Source organism: Strigops habroptila, chromosome 11 (genome assembly GCF_004027225.2).
Source record: "Strigops habroptila isolate Jane chromosome 11, bStrHab1.2.pri, whole genome shotgun sequence".
Taxonomy (NCBI): domain Eukaryota; kingdom Metazoa; phylum Chordata; class Aves; order Psittaciformes; family Psittacidae; genus Strigops; species Strigops habroptila.
Window position 1 is genome coordinate 2,224,377 of NC_046360.1, and position 25,141 is coordinate 2,249,517.

A 25,141-nucleotide genomic window follows, 5' to 3' on the forward strand; every position below is an offset into this window, starting at 1 on the left:
ATACAGGGACCCTGTGACTTGGGATGCTTACAGTATCTCAGCGCCTCAAGTCATTTAGCAGCACCATCGGGCTGTCCTGGTGCTGCTGCAGGCAGCTTGGCTCAGCCTCTGGCACACCAACAGCCTCCCAGCACAACCAGATACTGCCAGTGACTTACTTGGATGCAGCTTCCTCGTCGTATTTACACCGCAGCTCCAGCAGTTCCGTCTGGGTGGCCTTCAGCGCTGGGAAGAGGAAGCGGAGGGTGAGCCATGGGGTTGGGGCTTGGCCCCCCATGGCCAGCAGCCCCTGCCCCAGCCCCCCTACCTGCGTGGAGCACCTTGATCTTCTCCTCTGCCTCCCCCAGCCGAGCGGCCAAAGTGACCTGTGCTTCCTGCAGCCCCCTGCGAGACACGGGCATCAGCGGCGTGCCGATGCCACAGCCCCCACAGGCAGATAGAGACCCCCTTTCTGCATCCCCTCCTCTACCCCATCACTCCGTAACACCAAGGAAAGACCCACCAGAGGATGCCGGACATGTTCAAGCCATGCTACCCCCTGATGTTAAGAGTTGTATTGCCCCAGATGTAAAAGAATTCACTTTGGGCTGAAAATGGTCCCTGCTCCCCATGGCTGAACCCCTTCCGATGGCAGCCCACCCCGCCTGTAATTAATTGGAGGAGGGGGAAGCAATCAGGGAAAAGTTATTCTGCATTATTTATAGCCTGCACTTGCCAGGAACTTATTCGCAGAGATCTGCAATTTAGAGTTTAAAGATTCCTCATTTGTTTCCCGGTGCAGCGTGTTAAGGAATAACAATGAAGGCACCAAGAAAGCCGGGAGCCTCCAAATTAAAAGGCCATTTAATGAGGTTCATCCGACAACCTGGATTTAACCCATTTGTCCGAGTAAAGCCACATGCCAGGGATATGGTGCAAAGAGTTGGCTGGAGGGATCTGCCCTGGCTCTGCCCATGCCTTGCCACTGCCCAAAAACCACCTGGGATCAGGGATGGACGGACAGAGGGATGCTCAGAGTACCCAAGACTGTGTATCAGGTTTTGGGACACAAAGGAGGTGCAAAGGGAAGGAGAAGAGGGAAGGACAGACGGATACCCCCATGCAGGAGCAGGAACCACATGTCCCCGCAGCACCCCAAGATGACCCCGTCCCCGGTACTCACGTACTTTTGCTGTTCTGCCTCATTTCTCTGCAGCAAGGTCTCTGCGCACGGTGCTTTGCCGTCGATGCCGGGCTGCAGGGGCTCGGCTACTGCTGGCGACGTCCCCTCCCTGCGCTCTGTGGAGGGACACGTTTCATACAGCTGCATAGGGGACAGCAGCGGTGGCCGCCAGGGACAGGTCCTGGCCCTGAGACTCAACCCATGTCCCAAGGATGCTTGGAGGCACATGGGGGGATACGGCTGGGGACTGCTGCTGCCACCCTTGTCTGAAGGGGTGGCCATGATAGGGGGTACCTTTGGTGCTGACAAGCTCCGGGTGCTTCTTCCAGGGGCGGCTGAGATCCTTCAGGTGAGAAGCTGCAGGCTCGAGGCGCTGGAGCTGCTGCAGCCGGTCCTCCAGGCTCCGCGCAGCCTCCAGCACAGGAGCAGGATCTGCAGGACACGGGATGCAGTGGTGAGCGGAAGGGATGCCCACCACCAGCCCTTTCCCACCTCCCTGCGGACCCGCTGCCCACCCTCCTTGCCACCCACCTTACACTTATAATCAAAGTGGGTGCCCTCCCGGCCCTGAAGAACCCCTCGGGGTACCAAGTGCCATGGGGACACCCCTCAGTCCTGCGCTTTCCATCACCACCCCCAATGGACTGGCAAGGCTGTGAGGGAGCATCACCTCCATGAGCGAGCCAGTGGTACCCACAGCACCAGTGGCCCCAGTGCCACCAGTGCTGGCCCGTTTGGGCGCAGACAATGGTGGTTTGTGCCGAGGTAAGCAGGTGCATTCAGAGCCGTCCGTCTTCCCTCTGTCAGCATTACACCATCATTAGCTAGTGTCTGCTCAGCAGGGTGTGCCATTATGTCTCCCAGGGCTGATGTAATTATACATTGACATAATTAACCCAGCAAGCCCATTAAGCAGGCCAGCTAAAAATTCATCTATAATTATTTGTTGTGTGCATGCTAATGAGTCCATCTGCACTGCCATTGTACAACATGAACAAATTAATTTACAAGTCTGGATTTTTTAATAAGTTCAAGAAAATGCCTCCTATTGAGCCAGGTTAATATAGGTTTGGTGGGGTTTTTTTTCTCTTCTTAGAAGAGGAAAGAAAATAGATTTGAATTCTCCAGGGTCAAAAAGTTAGGCAAACAGGGAAGTGGGACGGAGCCGGGTGCGCTACTGTACATCAGGGATGCATGGCAGGCATCCAAGGGTGAAAAATAATAATGGTGATAGAAAAGAAATCAAACAACTGCTTGGAACAGGACACAGAGCAGCTCTTCTGCTGCCGTCCCATCCCACAGCATTGTGACCATGGGGTGCAGGGTCCCACTGCAGCACCCGCCACGCGACTTCCCTATACAGGACCAGCAAGTACCAGACCCCACATGCTAATGCCGAAAGGCCCCAGAGCATCCTTCTCCACAGGGAACATTCTCCCTTCTTTCTGCTGAGTGTCGTAGAGATCCCATGGACAGGCTGGGATAAAAGGTTTGTGCCCAGATTCTGGCCACTGGGATGCATCCAGAGCAGGTGCTGAGCCAGCACACTGCTGGCTTTGGCACTGAAACAGGAACTCAGGTCCAGCTGGGACCTTCCCAGGCTGCTCATGGCATCCTTTGGCTTAGCGTCCTACAGGCTGGTTCACCATCCAAGGATGCGGGAGTGAACCATCAGAGGGTCATGGCGGTGCAGCACAGCCCCGAACCGGACTGGACGCTCTCACAGCCATTAATAACACCCGTAAGTACACGAGCTGAGATAACGATATGGTTAATTAAAGCCAGTGCTCCAGGGCCTCGGTTCGCAGGGTCCCCCCTGCACTCCTGGGGGCATTGGCAGGATGCTCCATGCCAGCCTGTGAGCCATCTCCACAGGGATAAACACCAGGGCAGGCCTGTCCGATCCGTGCTGGCAACTCCTCTCACCTCCGTGATGAGAAACAACATGGGAGGAACTGGCCTGAGCGATAAAGCTCCAGGGGTTTTCCTTGGGTCAGCGTTTTCCCTCCTATGACCTGCAGCCCCACTGCTGAAACACAACCAAGGCAATCTCCCAGTGTGCCGCTTCCCATTTGGAGCCAAAATCCTGGCATGAAGTGGCCAGGAACAGAGCTTTTAGATGGGCAAATAACAAGCAGCTCTTTGGCTCCACTTCCTATACCAGCTATATACGCAGCTGGATTAATTCCATCATGCTAATACCATGCTGCCCATCCCGTGGGAAAGCACTGTCCTTGGCTGTGTGGCTGGCATCACCACCAGATGCGAGGTGTTCAGATGCTACTGGGACCAAGCACCAAGCTCAGGCCATGCCTGCACCATACTCATGCTGCTTGGTGAACAAACCAGCTCTCCAACCCTCCTATTGCAGGGCTGGAGAGAGAATACACTTCAAACCACGCACATCATCTGTTCACATCGAGGTACATGGATGCCATCACTTTGAGCCACCAGGAGGGCCCAGGACACTACCCATGGTGCAGACAACAGTCCTTTCCTCCGTGCATCATGGTCCCCAGTTGGGACAGGTTAGAGGAGACAGCACTGACACTGCAGCCAAGCAGCCACGCAGCTGCAACCCTGCTGCAGCAGTGAGTCAGTGGTGGCATAGCTGGGTGACGGGTGACAGAAGAGAGGGTTGTGCCGAAACAGGACCTTGGAGCTCCACATGCTCCAGCGCTGCATCCGCCTGCAGCAGCTCCCACACCCTCAGGAGCCACAGCATCACCCCCCCGACAGCGCAGCCAGCGAAGCAGAACCTGCTTATCTATCACTCGCCCACTGTATATATACATATCTATGTATTTATATACATAAAACTATATATATTATGTATCTATAGATATTATAAGTGCTGCCACTAGCTGGCGTTATTGGCTGTCCTTTAGTGGCACCGGCACTGCTGCAGCAGGGACAGGGCGGTGGGCAGGGGTCCTTCCTGGTGTACCCAGCCCCGGCACCAAGGCCAGGAGCCTTTCCCCATGCTGGAGGGAGTCTGGGCCACTGACAGACCCACTCCTGGACACCCCATCACAGCACCCTGCAGCCACTGGAGCTGCTCAAGGCACCGTGTGATAGTGGGATGGGGCAGGAGGTGTCCTGGGTGCTCATCACCTTCTCCTCAGCATGCACAGCTCCAGGGAGCACACGTGTTCCTGGGGACCAGCAGCTCATCCCTGTGCCGGGGCCTGGATGCTTGATCCGGCCTTTGGTAGAGGTCTCTGTGCTGGGAGGCTGGAGGGTGACATTTGCTCCATGCTGCTGCTCAGCTCCAAGAAAAGCACTAGACACCCATGGGGCATCCATGAAACACCCATGGAGCATCCATGATGCATGCATGTTGCATCCACAGTACTTCCACAGCACATCTACAGTGTCATCACCTCTCCCCTTGGGCAGCACCTTGTCCATCACCCCATCCCAACCTGCTCAAACACATCCACTGGTGCCCTACGAATCCCTCCACAAGTCAAAGCCAGCCTTAAATCAAATCATCCCCAACAACAATGACATTAATTATGCTTTTAACACATTTTACTGCTTCCCCCCCTTCCCTTCACGCCACATCTGTGTGAACAATATCCAAAAGATTTACGGTTTTCTCCCGTAATTACAGACACACAGCCAGCTCACTTATCAAAATACTTGCTGAGCAATCAGGCTCCGTTACAGTCTCTGCCAGAGATTTGTGTTGACAGCAGCCATTCAAAGCAAAAAATGTCGAATCAGGACTTATGTGGCGCTTGTAAAGTATTCCACAAAGAGTTCGCCTGTCGAGAGACACACGGACATGTAACAGACGGGGACAAAACGACAGGTGGGAGGATTTGGGGAGCAGGAGGACCGAGGGGAGCAAGAGATGGATGGAGAGAGGGGAGAAGGAGGGGCGCAGACACCAGAAGGGAGCAGTTTTGGGGTGTGAATGTGCATGAACGTGTGTGCATCCATGTGCATGTGTGTGCAAGCAGGAGGAGCACGGTGGATGAGCGCGGGGAGGTGGGGAGGGAAGATAACTGGGTTCTGGAAACCAAGCTGACATTTGGTTCTTGTAGCACAGGAGAAAATTTAATGAGGACAAAAATATGTCTCCCTAATTCCCCTAAGAAATCATTAAAACATTTTGTTATTCCTAAATGTCGGGAAAATGAATTAGTGGCCCTGCAGGAGCCCTTCTGTGCATCTTCAGCCGTTCGCAGCTCTCTGTCCTCACCATTCTCAAGGATGCTCCATGCCCTGAGCAGCCAACCCCTGGCTTAGAGCCCAGCAGAGCCCATGGCGAAGAGTGGGGAGCAGTGGGGAAGGGGGTCCCATCCCCTCACACCGACTATGCCAACACAAGCCTCAGGGCTGCTCTGTGCCTCAGTTTCCCCCTCCCAAGGCTTTGAGCAGCACCCAGGCACAGTGGTGATATAGGGGAAGCCATCCCCGAGGCACGGCCGGTGCTGGGAGCCGTGCTGCGAGCCGGCGCTCGGCCGTTTCGGTTAACTTACCGTCAAAAAGACAACTGGGGATAGCCGCAGTGTTATTACAAGGGCTGAGCAAATGTATTCCTTTCCTAATGTCAAGATGCATTTGGCTCAGGGGCTGAAACACAGCGATGGCAAAAGCTGTTTCCACTCCTCTCTTCGGCTGGTATCTCCAGAGCACCATGCATGAGCCGAGGTCGGTGACACCAGCCACAGCGGGACGGGGACGGCCAGTCCTCGCTGGCTCCTCTCGGCACGCAACGCGTTAGGCAGCCAGGTCACCACCGTGTTGCTTACCTGGAGCTTCGATTAACTGCTTGTAAACGCTCAGGAAAGCCGTCTCAGCCTCCTTGCTTCTCTTACTAAGTGCAATCACCTGCAGGGAGATGGGAAACGGGGGTCAGAGATGGGCTCGGAGGAGGGAACTGGCTCTGGTGAACTGGTGCCACCCATGATGGGCACATGGGTCCCACCAGTATCCACCCCATGCCCTACACAGCCACTCACTGCCTTTAGCTAAACTCCTCGCACCGCGGCCACGTCACGTCGCCCTAAATCATTGATGTGCTCTGAGTAAATGAAAATTATAATTTAATGTTGGTGCTTAAATAAGAAATAAAGAAGCCAGCCTGCTGTTGTGTTCACCACACAGCCCTCCCCAGCCACACTCCCAGTATGATGCTGGGGCAGAAGTGATGCTCGCACCAAGACCGGGACATCTCCTCTATCTCATGTCCCTGTCCCCCTTGGTTGCTGGTGATGCTCGCGCCGGGTGGGTGGTGGGGAGCTGGTGTGCTGCATCACTAATAACTGAACAACATATCAATCTGCTGCACGCTCCATCCAACATTTATGAGCATGAATCATTTACACCCCTTAATTTTTCAAGGCGTGACAACACCTTGAGGTGGGAGCTGCTGCCCACCGGGCTCTGCCATACTCTATTGTGGAATGGGGCACCGGTGGGACACAGAGACCTTTGTGTCCCTGCTGCCTCAGGCGCAGGAGCTGGGGATGGAGGTGACCCATTCCCAGCTGGAAAATGCAGGCTAAGAAAATAAAGGCTGTTCAGCCTGGAGAAAGAAGCCTGTGTGAAGACCTCATAGCAGCCTTACAGTATCTGAAGGGGGGCTACGAGGATGCTGGAGAGGGACTCTTCATCAGGGACTGTAGCAACAGGACAAGGGGCAATGCTCAGACTAAAACAGGGGAGATATAGGTTCGATCTAAGGAAGAAATTCTTTACTATGAGGGTGGTGAGACACTGAAACAGGCTGCCCAAGGACGCTGTGAATGCCCCATCCCTGGCAGTGTTCAAGGCCAGGTTGGACACAGGGGCTTGGAGCAACCTGCTCTAGTGGGAGGTGTCCCTGCCCGTGGCAGAGGGGTTGGAACTGGATGATCTTAAGGTCCTTTCTAAACCAAACCATTCTATGACTCTACGGCCAGTTTGATCCAAACTGGGTGCCCACACCATCCAGTGATGGAGGATAAGTTGCCCACCCAGCATTCGGTGCTGACAGACGCACTATTACCAACAGTGGATGAGCCAATTAAACCATTTTTAAGCCACCAATGGCTTAATCATCAAACAAAGCCCAAACTTCATGCCTCAGCCTGGTGGCAGCTCCTGCACCGGAGCATCTTTTCCCTCCAGCCCCGGCTTGCCATTGCTTGTCATTCAAACCCAAAGCAAACCACTCATTTGTAATCCAGCAGCCACCTGAACAAACCGCCTTCTCCTTCCAAGCTTGCAGGCACTGGAGCACAAAGATCATTTTTCTATTGTTAAAATTGTATAAGCTGGGCTTTTTATAGCATCTCGTACACAAACCTACTTTCTCAGCAACACATTTCCAGCACAGGAGGAATTTGGGGGCTTTTCTTCAGTGTTCTGCAAAAAAAACCTTGGCTTCAGGGTGCTTTAAAATAATAATAATAAAGTGGGGAAGAAAGGGGGGAGGCAGAAAGCAGCCGGTGAGCGGCACTGCCTGTGCATTGCAGCAGGACAGCATTGTGCCTGCTGAACTCACCAGCAGCACGTGGTGTTGGGGTGGCAAAGGGAGCTTTGCCAGGGTGTCCATAAGGATGCAGAGACACAGCGGTGCTGGGGTGCTCCATGGCACCAGCACTGTGTGGTCATCCCCACTTCCTGCATCCTTTGGACATTGCATGGGAGAGGAGGAGGACCACAGGGAATGGGTCTTGGTTTCCTCCTGGTACATGTGAGGGGTTGACCAGCCACTCAGCCCATCTTTCCACGGAGCATCTATGGACACGGTAACACCTTCCCACCCATTAACTACCATCAGCATCTTAACTGGAGCCACAGGACCCACACTTCGCTGCTGGGGAGGCTTTTGAGGGCCATTCCCTCAGACAAGGCATTTGGAGGCCCGATAAACTTCAAGGTAATATCAGTGAAAAGCAGATATTTAAAATTTTCAGTGACCTTTTCCAGATGGGGATAATTCACCAAAATGCCGGGGGAGATTCCTGGAGGAGCAGCTCCAAGTCCTGCACAGGGACAGCTCGCCCCAAGCCCTGAAACCACTGTTATTCCTCATGTAGAGCTGAATAAATACTTGAAAAAAGCCCACATCAGCCCTAAAAATCAAGGTTTAGTAACAAAAAACTCCAAATCCTTGCTTTCTTACGGACCAAACCCTGTGCCCCCATCTGAGAAGGCTACATCACCAGCATCCTGCTAAAAAGAGGAGAAAATGGCTAAAACCAGGACAGCCGAATGTCCCCACAAGCATGGTGGGGTCAGGATGGCAACGTGCCTGCTCCCGTCATCACCACAATGCCCATCGGCAACAGCAAACCCACCACAACTGCTCTCCCTCTGCCTGCAAAGCCCTCAGTGAGCTCTGCCTCTGCATTATATATCCATGTACTATTAATTCCTATTTTCTCCCCCTTTCCACCTCCCTCCGCAGCATTCCCGGGCTCAAGGTGAGGCACAGCAGCAGCGCGGGATCGCCGCCGCGTGATAAATTACATTTACGCGCTGGGTCCTTTTCATGGCTGGTGACTTTCCAGCAAAGCAATTATCACTGTAGAATGCGTAATAGCCTAATTAATTACTATTGTCAGGCTGGCCTCTGTGCCATGATTATACCTTCCGAAGCCAACTTTTTAAACATTTGGAAGCAGCAATATTATTATAATTGAGTGACAAAGTGGTAAAACTCCCCCGGCGCAGCCGGTTCTCCTCCCGGCACGGCGGTGAGGACCCACCGTCTGAGCAGCTCCTCTCCAAAGGCGCGGGATTTGCATTGCACCGGCGGTGAGTTTATTCTTATATCCATGAGATCAAGTGCAGGATAAGTAGTGGGTTATTTCCATCTAAATACTGGTGGCAGTAAACCACAAATGAGCTCTTTTTTCAGTGGAGAGGAACAGCTGTCGGGGGAGAAAGCGGCAGCAGAGACCCCAAATGTTGAAGAAAACTGATGAAAAAATTCATTCAAGCCTTTTGCTATTTTTCCTCGCCTTTTTTTTTTTTTTTGCTGATGTGTAAAGAAGTTGGGGAGAGCGGGGGGGATGTGGAGGGTGAGGGGGGAGAGCTGAGGGGGAAGAGCTGTCCCAGGGGAGAGATCTGGACTCCCCACTTCCCACCATTGCTGCTCTGCCAGTGCCACACATCCAACCGACCCCTTAAACCCATAAACAGACCCATCCTGCATCCAGAGACCCACTGCATGTGGACAAGCCTGTTGCAACCATGCACAGATCCATCGCACACCCACAAACCCATCACAGACACCCACAAACCCATCGCACACACACAGACCTACCACACAGACCCGTCACACACACCCACAGACCCATTGTGCACCCACACACACCCTTGGTGCACACACACACGCCCATTACACACATGTACACACCCACTGCACATGGACACAATCAATCACACACACATGGAACCATAATGCACCGACAAACCCATTACACAAACCTATCAAGCACCCACATTGACCCATCACATATCCACACATCTCCCCATTGCACACCCATAGACCTCTTGCACATCCACCCAAACCCGTTGCACACCCAGACCCACTGCACACCCACAAACCCATTGCGCACCCAAAAACTCATTGCACACCCATAAGACCCATCACACATGCACAAACTCATCACACGCACACACCCCTGTTGCACAACCATAGACCCATCACACACCCAAGCCTATCACACACACACAGACCCATCACACACATGCACAGACACGTTGCACACCCATAGACCCACTGCACACCTGCACAGACCTGTTGCACACCCATAGAGCCACTGCACACCTGTACAGACCCACTGCACACCCATAGACTCATCACATACCTATAGACCCATTGCACACACACAGTCCCATTGCATACCACAGACCCATCACACACTCCTCTCACACTCACCCTGCCTCCCACTGCACCCCTGTGCCCATCTCTCCAAAGGCAGAAGCAGCTCACAATGTTCTCACAAGGCCAAAAAGCAATTCACGTCAAAAAAGATCAATAATATAAAAATAAAGCCTGAGAATTCTAGTTAAAGGGAACATCATAGAAATATGTTGTTCACGTTCACGATTCACAGATTAAAAAAAAAAGGGGGGGAAAAAGAATCAATAGAAGTTCTTCAGATGATGTTATTTCTAATGAGAAATATACCGAGACTGCTGCAAATAACTGCTTAACGGAGGAAAAAAATGCATTAATAATTTACTTTATAAAGTAAAGGATCCCGAATGCAAGAAAATCACTGCTGGTTCTTAATTTTGTTGTAATACTCCCTGACAAGTCCAATGACGCTTTGGCAAAGTTCTTGAGGCAGAGGATGTTCAGCTCATTAGGTTATTTTTCCCCCACCTTTTCCTGCAGCATCCCGGCCTGGCTGGCTCTGAGAGGAGGTACCGGAGCTCTTCCATTCCCATGCACTGCAGGATTCCTTGGGCTGAGCCCCCAGCTCAGCACTGGTCCTGCCAGCCTGCTGCCGGGCAGCAGCATCCTCCTGCCTCCTCCCAACACCATCCCCAGGTGAGCCGCAGCCTCCAGTCACGACGCAGCAAGCAAGGAAAATATTTCAAGCTTATTTTACCATCCTCACCATCATAATTTAATACCTTTTTTCCACTGGTTTAGTTGAGGTTTTTTTCTTCTTTTTTTTTTTTTCCCTTATTTTTCCTTAATTTATTTTTTCAGTGCATTTGCTGACAGTTGGCAACTCCAAACCATCTGCTACTGACGCACACACCGAAACGAAAAGCTTCAGCATCGAACCCGACACGGCTTGAAAGAACAGGCTCATTTCTGACCATCGGCATGAGAAGGTGCCACCCAAATGGGCTCATTCCCAGATTTCCTGCAAGCCCACAACGTTCTTTTCCTGCAAGAATATGCAAAATCCCCTGTGTGGCTGGTGGCAGCAGTCCAGGAGATGGGCAGGGATGAGCGGGGCTCAGCATCGCTGGCACAGATGAAGCAGGGTGATGACGGGGTTCCAACTGGTCCCCAGGTTCGGGATGGAGCCGGGATGCGGGCGCACCCAGAGCATCGCAAAGTTTCACCTCCCATTTAGCAGAACAAAACTTTTAATTTAGATGTTTTCATCTATCTATCAGAGTAAAAGAAAAAAAAAGTTTAAAATAATGACTGTAATAAATGAAGGTAATTAATTGTAGTTTGTTCCTTTACTGTCTAGTCAGCTTAATTTTACCTTTTCATCTAATAATGAGAAAATAATTTTTGTGCTCTGAGGGTTAATGATATGTAACTGCAAGAGCTGCTAATTGCATGTTGCAAACTATTCATCAAAATCCCCATCTGCGCTACTTGATTATGTTTGCTAAATTATTGCTTTGAATTATCTTTCATAAAGCAACTTTTGTAATTAGCAGGGCTTTCGCTTTGCTCTTTTCTCCGTCGCAAGGATATTCAAACTTTGTCCGTCTCAAGCTGTTGCCATCAAACTGCCGTCACGGGCAGCTTTTGGTGAGAGAAAGAAACTGCCCTTTAGCTAATCGGAGTGGGGAATAAAAGCTGGGTTTGTTCTCTGCAGTTACAATTTATCCTCCTGGCCCTGCTTCTCCTTCCTCGAGGAAAAAATACATAGGAAGGATGTAGGAACTTAAATGTATACGAGATGTATTTGGGAATGGCAGAGAGAAACGGCCTGAACAGCGCATCTGCCCCCACCTGGGTTAATATTTCAAGATGATATTTTTTCTGTTCCCATTTACAAGCAGGAGCAAAGGGGGAGTGCTCACCATCCGTCACCACGCTTCCATGGGTTCCTTCCTGTGATGCAGGTGATGTAGAGCTCTGCTCTCCCTGTTAATATTCATGGGGAGCGGTGGGAAGTGTGCTTTGTGGGGAAAAATGTACTGGAGTGTGTTAAAAATGTGAAAAAGAGGAAAGGAAGAGGGGAAAGAGGAATAAAAGAGGGGAATAAAGAGGGGGGAAGAGAGAGAAAAGAGAGGGAAAGTAGGGGAAAAGGGGGGAAGGAGGGAGAGGAGGGGAAAGAGGGGAAAAGAAGAGGGAAAAAAGGGGGAAAAAGAAGGGGGAAAGAGGGGATGAGAGTGTGAGGAAAAGAAGGGAAAAGAGGGAAAGGAAGGAAAGGAAGGGAAAAATATCTTCAAAGAGAAAAAGAGACGGGAAAAAAGAAGTTAAAAACAAAAATAAAATTAAAAAAGGGGGGGGAGGGTGGACAAAAAAGAGGGGAAAAAGAGAGAAGGGAAAAAAAGAGGGGAAAAGAGAGGGAAAGAAGGGGAAAAAAAGTCTCCAGGCCCTGGCAAGCCTCGTCCCAGGAGAAGCAGCATTGCTCTGGTGTCCATCCCACACAGAAGCAGCCCAGAAACTCAACCTCAGGGAGCAGAATCCACCTTTTGGGATAAAATCCCCCAAAACCTCCCATGAAAAAGATAACCAGGGGCGAAGGAAGGTGTCAGAGCCCGGCAAGCGGCTGCTGTCAGCCAGGAATTGCATCCTGCTCTCCTTTACACCCCCATAAATCCAGAGCCACTTGGGCGGAGGGGCTGGGGCTTCCCGAAGGACATAGCTCAATTCTCGCAGCGGATCTAATGAAGACTATTGGAAAAAATGCAGTATTTAAAAGACTAGAAATGTATTCCTATTGTTATCACTCTCTTTTATGTGTTTATGCGTGGTGCATCGGAATGAATCAATACTGGATTGCCCTATAAATAAATGAGCATATCAGTAAACCCAGTAATAAAATGAAGTGATGAAAAATATGGAAATCAGTCGCATTTGTGTAAATCCACTTATTGTTTACTTTAATATTTTCTTATGCAGTTTCGTGGCTCCAAAGAGACAGATTTAAAATCAGGTAATGCTCAGCAGATGACAGATCCTAATGTGTCGCTGCTGGCAAGCTCCGAGTACCGGCAGCTCTCCAGGGGTTTCCATCGAAGCACATTAGAGGAGCAGAGAAAGCAGCCCCCGAAGAGAGAGCATTAAAAAGACGGGGAGAAGAAGAGGTATCCTGAAGTGCAATGCATCTTGCCAGCATCGGGGACCAAAGAAAGCCAAGGTACCCGCAGAGCTGCCATGGATGTGGCAGGGGTACGGGGCTGGGGAGCACTTGGTCAGGATGGAGGGTGGAGGAATGAGATGCCCTCTGCAGCAAGGTGGTAGGTTGGGACCATGTTGTCCCACCCCAGTGCTTGGCTCCTCCTCAGATCGCTCATTGCAACCTCCTCTGGTGCATCCTGACCATAATGTGGTACCTCCTGGTCACATCATAGCATTTCCCGGCCACACCACAGCACCTTCAGGCCACATCGTGGCATCTCCTGGCCATGCCATGGCACCTCCTGATCACATCATGGCATCTCCCAGCCACACCACAGCACCTCCTGGCCATACCATGGCACCTCCAGTCACACCGTGGCATCTCCTGGCCACACCATGGCACCTCCTGGCTCCATCCCCTGCCTGGAAGCAATCCAGGCAGTGCCACCTCTGAAGGACATCAGGGAGCCCACTGGCAGCAGGGCCCTGCCCATACGTGGCACAAGGACCAGCCAGCACTGTCCAGGAACACAAAGCAGATGGATTTTATGGGCTGCAGAAATCCCTTAGTGGTTGAGGATAGTGACCCTGTGCCTTGGCCACACCAATCCAGGTCCATTCTGTTCCTCCCGGAGCTTTCCCCTTCCCATTTCAACCCCCCAAGAGCCAACGGGGTGGGAAGGGACTGGGCTCACGGCCGAGATGATGAGGAGCGAGGGCAGGCCCTGCCCACCTCTCTCCTTTGAGCATCCCCTCTAAGGCTGCCAGTTTTCCTCCCACCCAGGCAGGCAGAAACCACCCCTCCCCACACAGCCTCCAAGGAGCTATTTTAGAGTTGCTCTTTTTATTTTTCTCATCTTTTTTTTTCCTCTATTTTTTCAAAAACAACACATCTCCCCCCATCTGGGCTGTGAGCTGGGTGCCAGCATCGCGGCGCCGAGTGCTCAACGTTTGCTTTTTATAAACGCCTCCAAACCCAATGTTTCCCCCTGCATTGCCATGAGGCATCCAAGAGGATGCTGCATACAGGTGGATCCCCTCACCCTTCGACCCAGCTCTACCCCATCCAAAGGAGCTACTAGAGGCAGCAAGAGCCAGAATACCCCAAATTTATAGGGTAAATTTGTCTTTGTGGCTAATCAGCTTCCATTCTTGTTAGTCTCTTACATCTATGGCTCCCAAAAACCTAGTTGCCAGGGAGGAAATCGCCACCCTGCTGAGTTAATTCTCCAACAGCAAATCTCCTGTACCTCAGGTACATTCCTCTTAAATTCCTGGCTGAGTTCAATTAAATGCTTATGAGACCGTGTGCTTTACCCCACCAAGCTGCCAGCACCAAAGCCACAGAATTAAGCTCCTTCTGGAACAAAACAAAAACAAAAGGAGGGGGAAAAAAGAGGGGAAATAGTAAAATACAGACGGTTTGGGAAGGTTGGGGTTTAAGATTGCAGGAATCTAATTCCCCTGGTCTGATTTTGCTCCGCGTCGCGCAGCCACGGCGCGTTGGCCGTATCGACGAGGGGCTTCATATGAATAATTGAAGGAATACTGTATTCCCTGCAAAAGAAAAGGCAAGCCGAGAGGGTTGTTGAGATTATCAGGAGCTTGCTAATCAATATTCCCAGCCCCAGCCTCCTCCTCGCTTCTCCAAAAGGAGCAGTGCCATAAGCTCATCAGTAACTGTAAAAAAAACATCGCACTCCGAGTGTCAAAATAGTCAAGCACAGCATATTGTATTGCCAGATTTCCCTCCCGGTCCACCCCGGTGCCAGATTACATCCATCAGCGGGGAGGGAAGCCGTCCAACGCTGACTTACTTACGCTTAAGTGTTCATAAATAAGGATTTTAAGATAGAGATGGCTTTTTAATTTTGGTGGAATGTGATAGGAAAAGAAAGAAACACTAAAAATGATGGTGTTGATGTGATGTGACACGACCTCTCCGGTGCTTCCCGGTAAATCCTGCAGCCTGGCTGTGCTGGGGGATGCCCCGGTTCCTATCTGGCTTGTATCATGGTGAAAACAGCCGGAAAGAATTGATGCTGGCACCATAAACTGTGGCAAAGCCTTTGTCTGATGGGGAGATACGGCACAAGAACATGTCCCCACCATGAAAACCTCATTAGACAGACTCTAATTACTGCCTGGGAAGTGGGAAGAGACAGAAACCATCAAAATTGAGCTGGGGGGAGGCTATTAATTGCTGTTGGATAAATTGGGGATGAGGTGCTGGTGGCAGAGGTCAGGAAGTGTCTGTGTGGGGCTCAAGCTCTGGCCACTGACAATGCACATCCCATCCCCAACTTGCCTGCCCCATGCCTCCCTGTCCCAGTTCCCAAAAGAGGCAGTTTTGGGGCAAATTGGGTTTGCAATGGAAGAAGCCACCACCACCAGGATCAGCAGCAGATGCAGGACCTGCAGTTTGCCATCCTCATTTCCCACCAAAACCTCAAGACCACGACCCCCCTTTCTCAGCGTGGAGCCAGCCTTGTGCCCTGGATTTAAGCCATGACTACCTGAATGCCAGTGGACCAGCTCCTTCTCCCTGCCATCACCAAAACCCTACCCACCTGGAGAGACATGGGGCAGGAGAAGACACCATGTAGGGCAGCTACCACCATGCCCTGCTAGATGGGCTGTGGGGCAAGTGTGGTGACCCCAGCCATCCATCACCCTCTAATGCCTTATGTAGATCCATGATGTTGAGCAGCCAATTACCAGAGGTCAGTGCTGGCGTAAAATTCAGAGCAGGAAGCTCCGGGTCTCAGATGAATTTGCGTGAGATTGCAAACTTACTGCCTTTTATTGGACAATATAAATATTTCACCGTTATATAAAAAAATATTGGCGAGAAAGCAGCTAAACCTAGCTCCTGTGTGTATACAGAGAAGCAGGGAGTGAAAAATGACCATCAGCATCTTTTTAATGGCCTCTGGTGCGGTACAGGAGCACGGGTGAAAGGGGCTTGATGACTGCAGTGGCACAGTGAGACGCATCCCGGACACAATGGGGCTATGCTGGGAATGGGAGCGATTCTGAGAGTGCAACCAGGACACGTGGACAGTGGTCGGGTCCAAGTGGTTGTATCTTGATCCAATCATGATGGAGAGCAACATGTGGGACACAGAAGCAACCTTGGAGGCTGAGCACCATTCCCGAGTAGCCCCAAACCCAGGCCTGAGCCTGTGCCCACCACAGAAGATGCCCAGGAATGGCCTCACCATACAGATCAATCCCAAATACGTTTTCCTAACTGTTTCCCCCAATTTGTCCCTCTGGGATCATATCTCTCCTCATCTGCAGACCCCTGTGCCAGCACAGGACGTCCTTATTTCATGCTCACCAATATATCAACCTCTTCCCTGTGACAATAAAGCAGGAGAAAAGAAAAAATAAAAGCCTATAGGAATCGATTCCTCTTTCTCTCTCTCTCTACCTATATTTTATTAAAAACTTTAGCATCAATATTAATGTTTAAATCCTCACCAAGCTGAGTTTAATTACCTGTAAACTGCATCCACGGCTACATGGACTTTGCTCCTCGCTGCAGTAAATACAACTGAGGAGGAGCAGTGCCAACAGCCCCGAGCACCACCTTCCCATCCCTGCAGGAGTAACTCTATCCAGCCCCAAATCCCTCAGCATCATTGCCGGCCACATGGGGAGAGGATGGTGGGTGATGGAGCTAGAGCCACGACCCAATGTGGGATAGAGCTGAAAGGAGAAGGGGGAGGTGAGAGAAGGGAAAAATTGGGATCCTGGGTAGAAAATGATGCGTAAATATGAAATATCTGGGGCTCTTGCTGCCAAAAGGAATCTGCTTTCAGCCACTACGTGAATCATAACATTTGGGAGGGGGGAATGAGGGAGAAGTATTTGAATGGACTCCATTAGTGGCTGAGGACCACGAATAACTCGCAGGCAGCAGGAACTGCTCCTGAGGGGCCAGGAGCCAACAGAGCGTGCCTAGGACCAGATCCCATTTATGCCCACCCAGCAGCAGCCTCCTCCCTTTACCAGAAAGGGAGAAATACGAGTTGTGTTTTCCTGCTTGTATATGTGTGGCCGCATCCTCTAACCACCAGCACGGATAGATACACAGCGAAAGGGAGCAGGGATCTGTCCCACTGCTGCCATCGGTCACCCCAGGGCCCATCCCTGGTCCACAATCCTGCAGCACAGATGCTGAGCCACCAGGTCTCAGCATCTAAAATGGAATCGGGGTTTACAGCCTGTTATCAAAAGAGCCATAATGGGATCTTGCAGAGGGCAGGGATTTGAGACGTTCATCAGATTTCCATTCCCCGGGAGATAGGAAAAGGTTGGTTCTTAGAAATCCCATATATCAAGGGATGCTATCTCATTTGTTGGACTGGTGGCTCCTCCACCACCCCGCTGACTTGCCATCCTGCTCCTTACTGGAGGCCAAACAGGGACTGATGAAGGGGACCAGCCTGGTCCTGCCCTCCTGGACCCTGTATCCCTGCATCCCACAGCCTCTGCTCCTCCTGGCCAGCTTCTTTAAGGTCCCTTCCTTATTACAGCTATTACAGTGGCTTCCCCAGGCCAGGGCTGGGACGGCGACGGGAGCATTCGAGGGCTCCACTTCCAGAATAATATTCATTACCATATTCATTCAGTGTTTATCTCACAGATGTACGGATCCGTTACAATGGAGAAAAAAGAGAACTCAGAATTTGTTCTCAAAAGATATTCAAATTAGTTAATCAAGAGCCCTTTTATCACGTGTCTCGTGTACCAGCAGCAACTATCCATCGAGATAAATGATCAGCTGCTAATAACTGATTACATTGCAGCAAGTGTTTTCTTATCCCTATTACCACCATGTTTAAAGACATTTTATAAATTTCTAATTATTGCAAATTGTTTCTCCTTTTGAAAACATCTTCCCATAGTCATCAGCTGTCAATTTCCCCTGAAAATCTCTCTCTCAAACGAGCTCACAGCGAGATGCCTGGGAAGAAGAGAGAAAACCCTTCGGGGCTCCCAGCCAGTGGGATGCAGCCTGGCTACCGTCATCCAAGGACAGTGGAGGACCAGGATGCTCCTCCAGCCCTTTATCAGCGGAGCAGACTTGAAAAGAAAAGAAAAGCATCCATAAATTGAATCAATCCTGGATGGTGCTGCCTTTACCTGCTGCATGATGCCAGTGTACCACATGGTGGAACGGGCCATTGCTCCAGGTGGATTCACTCTCCAGCGAACCACAAAGAAATAAATAAGCCAGCAGTATATAACACAGCTCTTGACAAGTGCAAGGCACCCGCTCCTACAGGCACTGGCATCCAAGGGCAGATCTGGGCTTGGGAGAGCCCTAAATAAGATCCCGCTTGCTTCCTGCGTATTTTACAGATGAAAGCTGAAATAGTTGAGAGGGTTTGAAGCCAGCCAGGACTTTAAATCCAGCAGCCAGCCTCGAGCCACCACTCCAGCTGATTTCTGGGCTCCATTCATTATAGCAATCAATCAGCTTAAAAAAACCCAACCGCAAAAACAACAATAAACTACCCTCTAAACTCTCTTAGACACTTTAATGGAAAACGTATCTCCTTCCATCTTCCCTGGCCGTGACCACGGGGCTGGAGCCACAATCCATGTGCCCTGGGCCAGGCTGCAGCCAGAAGAGGCTGTACCATGCTGGGGACCACAATGGCATGGGCAGAGCATCCACGTGCTCCTGGAAACGACCCAGGATGCAATAAGCCATCCGGTACGGTGCCAGTTTTCCATCACTGGTGCCACCACTTGGGTGATGGTGGCTCCACTGGTGCCCAGGGATGGGGATGACCAGGACAGGATCACATCACAGCTGTGCCCCACAGCACAACCAGGCCCTGGAGATATATACCAGGGTTTGGCCAAGTGCTTCCATGCCAGAGCACAATGGAGCCAAAGCTGCCGATGGCAGCAGAGGATGGGAGGAGGAGGAGAAAGGAGGAAGAAGGCTGCCTGGGATAATCGTCTTGCAGAGGACGAGGGTGTCCAGCCAAGCACGTTCACGAGGCAGAGCAGAGCCTGTAGCTGCCAGGAAAGGGAGGAGCAGCCGGCAGGACGCGGAGCCTGGCACGGAGCAGCCAAGGTCCTTCCCGGCTCCAGGGGGGCTCAAGACCAGGGGAGTAGACGCCGCAGGCACCAGCCATGCCATTATACGCTTTATTGATGCTGTTCTGAAGAAAGCTAATCAATATATTAGATTTCCCAAAGAAAGAAAACACCAGCTGCCAGCAGCACATAACTCCTCCACCACCGTGCATTTTTCCATCAATCCCCCAAGCCGCGCGTGTCTGTGCAAGATGAGGTCTCGTTCAAGATGAGACCTCCTGCTCCCCCAGCAGCCAGGTCAGGGCCAGGGCCATGGCCACCACTTCGCCATGTCTCAAAGCCCACGTCCCCCTCCTTGGGGTGAAATACAGATGCGAAATTCCCCTAATGTCTTGTACCAGCATCACTGTGGGGTGCGGAGAGACAGCACCCAGCAGGACAAACCCAGCCAGGTCCAATGAGGAATCCTAGGGATCACCCTCAATCCTGATGCCTCTGCATCGCTTCATGGACCCACAGACCTAGGTGCTCATTTGAGCTTCACAGAGGGTTCCTAAACAGCTTTTATCATCAGGAATATCCATGTCAGAAACTGCCCTTTTCTGGCTGCATTTCCCTGACAGAGCCATTCCCACAGTACGAACCAGCCCAAACACATCTGCTCAGTTATGCACCAGCGAGAAACTGGAAAGCATCAAACCAACGGATGCACTTGGCAATTATGGGATCCCGGCACATGGAATCCTAGCAAACCAAACCATGGTGCCCGGCGTATCATGCTTCCCACTGCCCACACCCTGTCACCACTCCAGATAATTCATTCCTTAAACCATTAAAGCTGATGCTGTGGCAGCTCCAAAAGCCATTTTAGAAGGACAGGCTAAATCCACGTTGGACCCAACACTCAGCACCAGCAGGAAAGTGGGCTGACGTCACAGGGAATTGATTAGTGTTTTAATAGAATTAGATCACTGGGAAGGTTGCAGACCTGTTTCAGAAACCCAAATGTTATGCAGATTTGCATTCGAAACCCTAAACCAGGGCACATTTAACCAAGGCAGAGTAAATGTCCCACATTTCCCCTGGATTATCTGAACCATATCAGATATAATCCAATGATCTGTAAAGTGATTATACCCAACTGAATATAAGAGATCTCTTCTGGTAATGCAATATTTCATCCAGCTGCAGACATTAGGAGGAGGCAAACAAAGGAGGAGATTTAATAAGTGGAAATAAAACTATAGGCAGAGATAGTTTTAATTTCTTTTTTTTTTTGTATTGCATCTAATTGCAATCAACAACAGACATCTGACACAGTGACAGCATCAGCAAAATTGCTGCTGAGAGCACAGAATCTTTGTCTAAAAATAATCAGACATTCAGCGCACCACTGTTTGTTATAATGGTAATCGATGCTGGAGGCTTTGAATTCCATCAATTTATAGATCTGCTCTGTTCTGCCTGGTGATTGTGTTCTGCACACATCCACTCCCGCTCGGCACAGGCAGCGCCGGGGCACTGTGTGATTAAGATAAGCACAGATTCCTTTCATACATTCCTTATCAGCTCTAATTCTCCACCAGGCAGAGATGTTCACAGCAGTTAAAGATTAGTTCAGCTTCTCAGACGCCAAATTTGAGGGTATTGATCAATAAATCAAATCACAGCAATCAATCGCCCGATCCGAAGAGTCTAGCCGATGCATTATTACTGGCGCCTTCCAAGCTGAGGCTTTTTCATGGGTTTCATCAAAACGCAGCTTCCCTGGCTCCCCGCCAGCTCCAGGGCTGCCTAATAGACTCCGCAGCAGAGGAGCACCAGCCCAGCAGAAGAGCAATAAATCTCTCATCAAACAGCCGATAGAGAAACAAGATGAACATCTGTTTTGCTGCAATGAAACTCCTGTGTTCTTCAGAAGCTGCAAACCAGGTCTGACAGACCACCCCAAAGGCAGCTTTGCCTTCAACAAAGCAGCAAAGCAGAATATTTGCCCGTTATTTCAATCAGGTAATTTAAGAAGACTTTGCATTCTCCTCTCTGCAGCTGCCGGAGCTTTACAGACAGGATTCCTGCTCAGTCGATAATAAAAGCCATCCTGGGACCCTGTGCTATGAAGGCAATTTTATGATACCCATTATGTGGCAATGTAACTTCATTAAAAGCTGTTTATTCCCTCTAAGCATTTTAAGCACTTTCCCTCACCCATAAAGAAGAGCCTCTCGGTGCACCGGAAAGGTTATTTGTGCCGGGAGCTGCTTTTGGGTATTTCTTGCCGGGAATGAGGGTCGTGCCGGCAGCGGCATCCCTGGCAAAGGGGCTTCTCCACCCGGCTAGCAATGAAACAGGAGCTGCTGAGAGGCAGCTGTATATTACTTTTATTATCCACTCAAGATGAGCTCTGTTTAGGTGACATTTATTATGCCAGCTCCTTTTATAAATTAATATGGACAAGTGCCCCAAATATCCTCCTCTCCACTGTGAAGATGGGCTGGCTCCTCTGCACGCCCATTTGCTCTTCCATTTGGGACAATTTAGGGTGTCTCAGCCTTGAAAGCTTAATTTTCTAACCCAACATTATAATTCACAGCATCCAGAGATGGAGCCGCAATCACGGCAAAGCAGGAGCCAGACTCCATCCTGCAGCCAACTGCATATCCCTGTGGCACGCAAGAGTCACCTTACTCCAAAGCAGGGACAAATCCTTCAAAACAACCAAGCAACCCCTAAATTTCAAATTTAATGTTCCTTATTCCTGCTGGTAACATTAGCAAAAATACCCCACCCCAAAACCCAATAGTTTGGTCCCATCCTGGTGCTCAATAAAGTATTCATTTAACAAGTTCATTCTTTGTAAGCATGGCCAATGGACAAGGATGGGTTAGGGACATTTCTCCCAAACGCTGCCAAAACACATCCCACATGGAGCTAAAGAGTTAACCCATGGCTAGGAGGATGTTTGTCTCCAGATGGGATTAGTAGCCCCTTCATCTCTCCAGGCTGATAGAGCGGGAAGGTCTTTGAGATGCCAAGCTGGCTACCAGTAAATGGCTGTTTGTGCTCTGCTGATACTCAGGAATCCATGAAACCACCCAGCAGCCACCTCCCTGTCTAACGATGCATCCTCAATCAGCCACTGGCCTGGGAGAAATTACCCATACAGCAGGGCAAACCAGCCCACATTTGTAAATTCTACTTAAAATAAAGTGGATTAAAGAAGAGAAAAGATGGGGAATGAGAGAGAGAGAAGTGGTGGCTCATGGAAGGCATGTGAATCCCAAACTTTTTGCTCCTGGCAAATTTTTCCCTCTGGCCACCAAGGGTTTTCCCACTGCACAGAAGCTGCGATGTCTTCAGGGAATGGACTTAAAGGTCCATTTACCACTGGACCACCATACATTGTTCTCACATCCTCCTGAGTTAACATTCCCAAAAAACACCTCCAGCAACATGCCCAAAGGATGCAGCTGCATCTTTAGGAGTTAATAACCAGGACAACTATCAGCATGAATATCTGTGTTTCAAGGAAAAGAATTTCCCCTCTTACTACCTTCACAACAACTTCTCCTTTCTCCAAGCAAATGGGCAGAGACTCGTGTGTCTTGCGGGAAGAGATTGGGGCAGTGCATGCTCCTGTGCTCATCGCCAGGCACCAAACTCCACAGCAACAGCTCAATATTCTTCCATCAAACATACACAGAATGCTGATAATGGCTCAGTATTTCTTTAAACAGAGTCGCCAAGGAAAAATAGAATTACTAGAATACATTTTAATTGATTTACAACAGCACTTAGTAACAGTGATAAAAGAAAAACTTGTTTTAATGGACCTCCTGCTAATTAGCTTGACTGACTCCAGGTTAGAAAAGTGCATCCTTTGCACCCTGGCACAACCCCGATCAGCACCTGACACCAAACAGCTTTTACGCACAGAAAAGCCTTTCTAATAATCAGAGAAAAACCACTACCAAGTGGTTATTGCCAAGAGGCACTGGAGGAAAGAGGGCTGCTCCGAGGATGGAGCCACCAAATGGGATAAACCAGCCTCTCTGGCGGATTCGAGCATCCCCTTCCCATCCATAAACACGCCTTTATTGCAACTTTGATATATCCTTCCCTTAATGACTTTTAAGGGTAGCTGATAAAGTCAAAAGAAGCTCACAAGCAACCAGCAAATGCTTAATATTCAATAAATGTGTCAATTTTACATAGGGAGGTAAATGGGGCTTTATTGAAGAATTGGTAAACTTCCTTGGAGGAAAGTAAGTGCGTTTTAGCCTTCAAGGGGTCCCTGATGAATAGAAATGGAATGTGATTTGTGATAAAACTCAGCTGCTCTATAAAAGACGTTAAATAAATGTTGCTGTTTCACTAGGGATATACAGAATTGATTGCATTATAGACTGATTTGAAGATGCACGCTCCCCGCAAGCTATCCGCTTGCTCCAGCGTGCCACACAGCCTGTTCTCATTGCCTCTATGTTGGCCTCTTAATACCTGCGTGGAATTTTCTAGAAACACTTTAAAACCACCTTTCCCCATGGTTTTGCCCACTATGGCATCTCAAGCATCAGCTGCAGCAACGCAGGGCTGGATCCATCCCAACCTCAGGAAAACACCAGACCCCCTAGTACAGGGCAAGTGCCACCATGGATCTGACCAGAGTAGCTTGATTCTTCTCAAAACACAATATTCCGTTATCATTTGCATCACTGTCTCCCTCTCTGGAGACATTCAAAACCCACCTGGACATGTTCCTATGTAACCTGCTCTAAGTGGCCCTTGCCTTGGCATTGGGTTTGGACTAGATGATCTCCAAAGGTCCCTTCCAGCCCTAACAATTCTGTGACAGGCAGAATTTGGAATTACCATTTAATGGAAAAATAACAGGGGGAAAAGCAGCAATTAAAAACCATTTTCAACACCACAACACCAAGCCAAGCCCCGCCTGCCCCGGAGCATCCTCCGCTGGTGCCGTGGGATCTGACCCATCGGAGGAACGCGTGACACCCGGGAAGGGCAAGGCAAACAATCCAATCTCTGCCAGACAAATGAGAGGCCAACGGTACCACCGCGGCGAGTGCAAACTGTGATATAATTGTGCTGCTGCTACATCATCTTTAATCAATAACATGATTGCGCACACAGCCTAAGCCCCAGCCTCCGCCAAGAAACAGCATGTTGTTAAAAAGCCCAATAGCTTTTTTCCCCACTAATAGGTGGCTCATTCCCTCAACCCTGCTGATTTTTTAAATAAACCTAAATTCCAATAATTGTTTAATGTTTATTTTTATTTAGCTCTGGTTCACCTACCCTGCCTCTCCATGTCAGACATTGATATTTTGCTCTGGTGGCTGGGGAAAATCAACCTAAAATTCGGAAACTGTTGGTTATGTCGTCTCATAGTTAGAGTGTGCTGTAACCGCAGCTTCAGGCAGATTCTATTCCTCCCAAACTCCTATTTGCTCCAGTTTTCCAGGGATCACCTTGCCCCAGGACCTTTGGGAAGGGCTCCCAGCACTATCCCGTAAGCATGGGATTTATGTTTTTTTTCCCCTGCCCAACAAAAGCCTGGATTCAAGCCCAAAAGAGATGCTCTTGCTTTCCGGGCAGGTTCATCTCTTTAAAACCCATCAGTGCTGCTGCCTTCCCGTCACCCCTCTGAGCAGGGTTGAAGGTGGTTCTGGAAAAGTACAGGAAAGCTACAACCAATTCCTTTAGGAGATCCATCACGTCAGATTAGCAACTTAGTTTCTTATTAGCTATTTTCCATCCTATCATATTAATATTTGTTTTCACTATACAATGCAGGAGTCTTATCATATTAGCAACTTTCACATCACATTAGTGAAAACAAATACTAATACAATACAATACTAATATGACATGATCTGATGGGAAATTGCTAATACAAT

The 25,141-nt window shown here is 49.9% G+C and overlaps 1 protein-coding gene across 13 annotated transcripts in view; it reads right to left on the bottom strand.

Annotated features, from left to right (window-relative positions):
- CUX2 (cut like homeobox 2) overlaps positions 1 to 25,141 on the bottom strand; it is a 64,911-nt gene that overhangs the window by 11,500 nt on the left and 28,270 nt on the right. For 5 of the 13 annotated variants that reach the window (XM_030501708.1, XM_030501710.1, XM_030501713.1 and 2 more), the window contains exons 2-6: positions 5,926 to 6,004; positions 1,457 to 1,594; positions 1,167 to 1,278; positions 308 to 384; positions 159 to 225 (exon numbers count right to left, since the gene is read on the bottom strand). In XM_030501708.1, the coding sequence (XP_030357568.1) occupies positions 159 to 225; positions 308 to 384; positions 1,167 to 1,278; positions 1,457 to 1,594; positions 5,926 to 6,004 (473 nt within the window). Of the gene's footprint in view, positions 1 to 158; positions 226 to 307; positions 385 to 1,162; positions 1,279 to 1,456; positions 1,595 to 4,795; positions 5,628 to 5,652; positions 6,006 to 25,141 lie in introns of those variants that run through there. The other 8 variants (XR_003993785.1, XM_030501705.1, XM_030501703.1 and 5 more) reach the window with 5 other exon arrangements.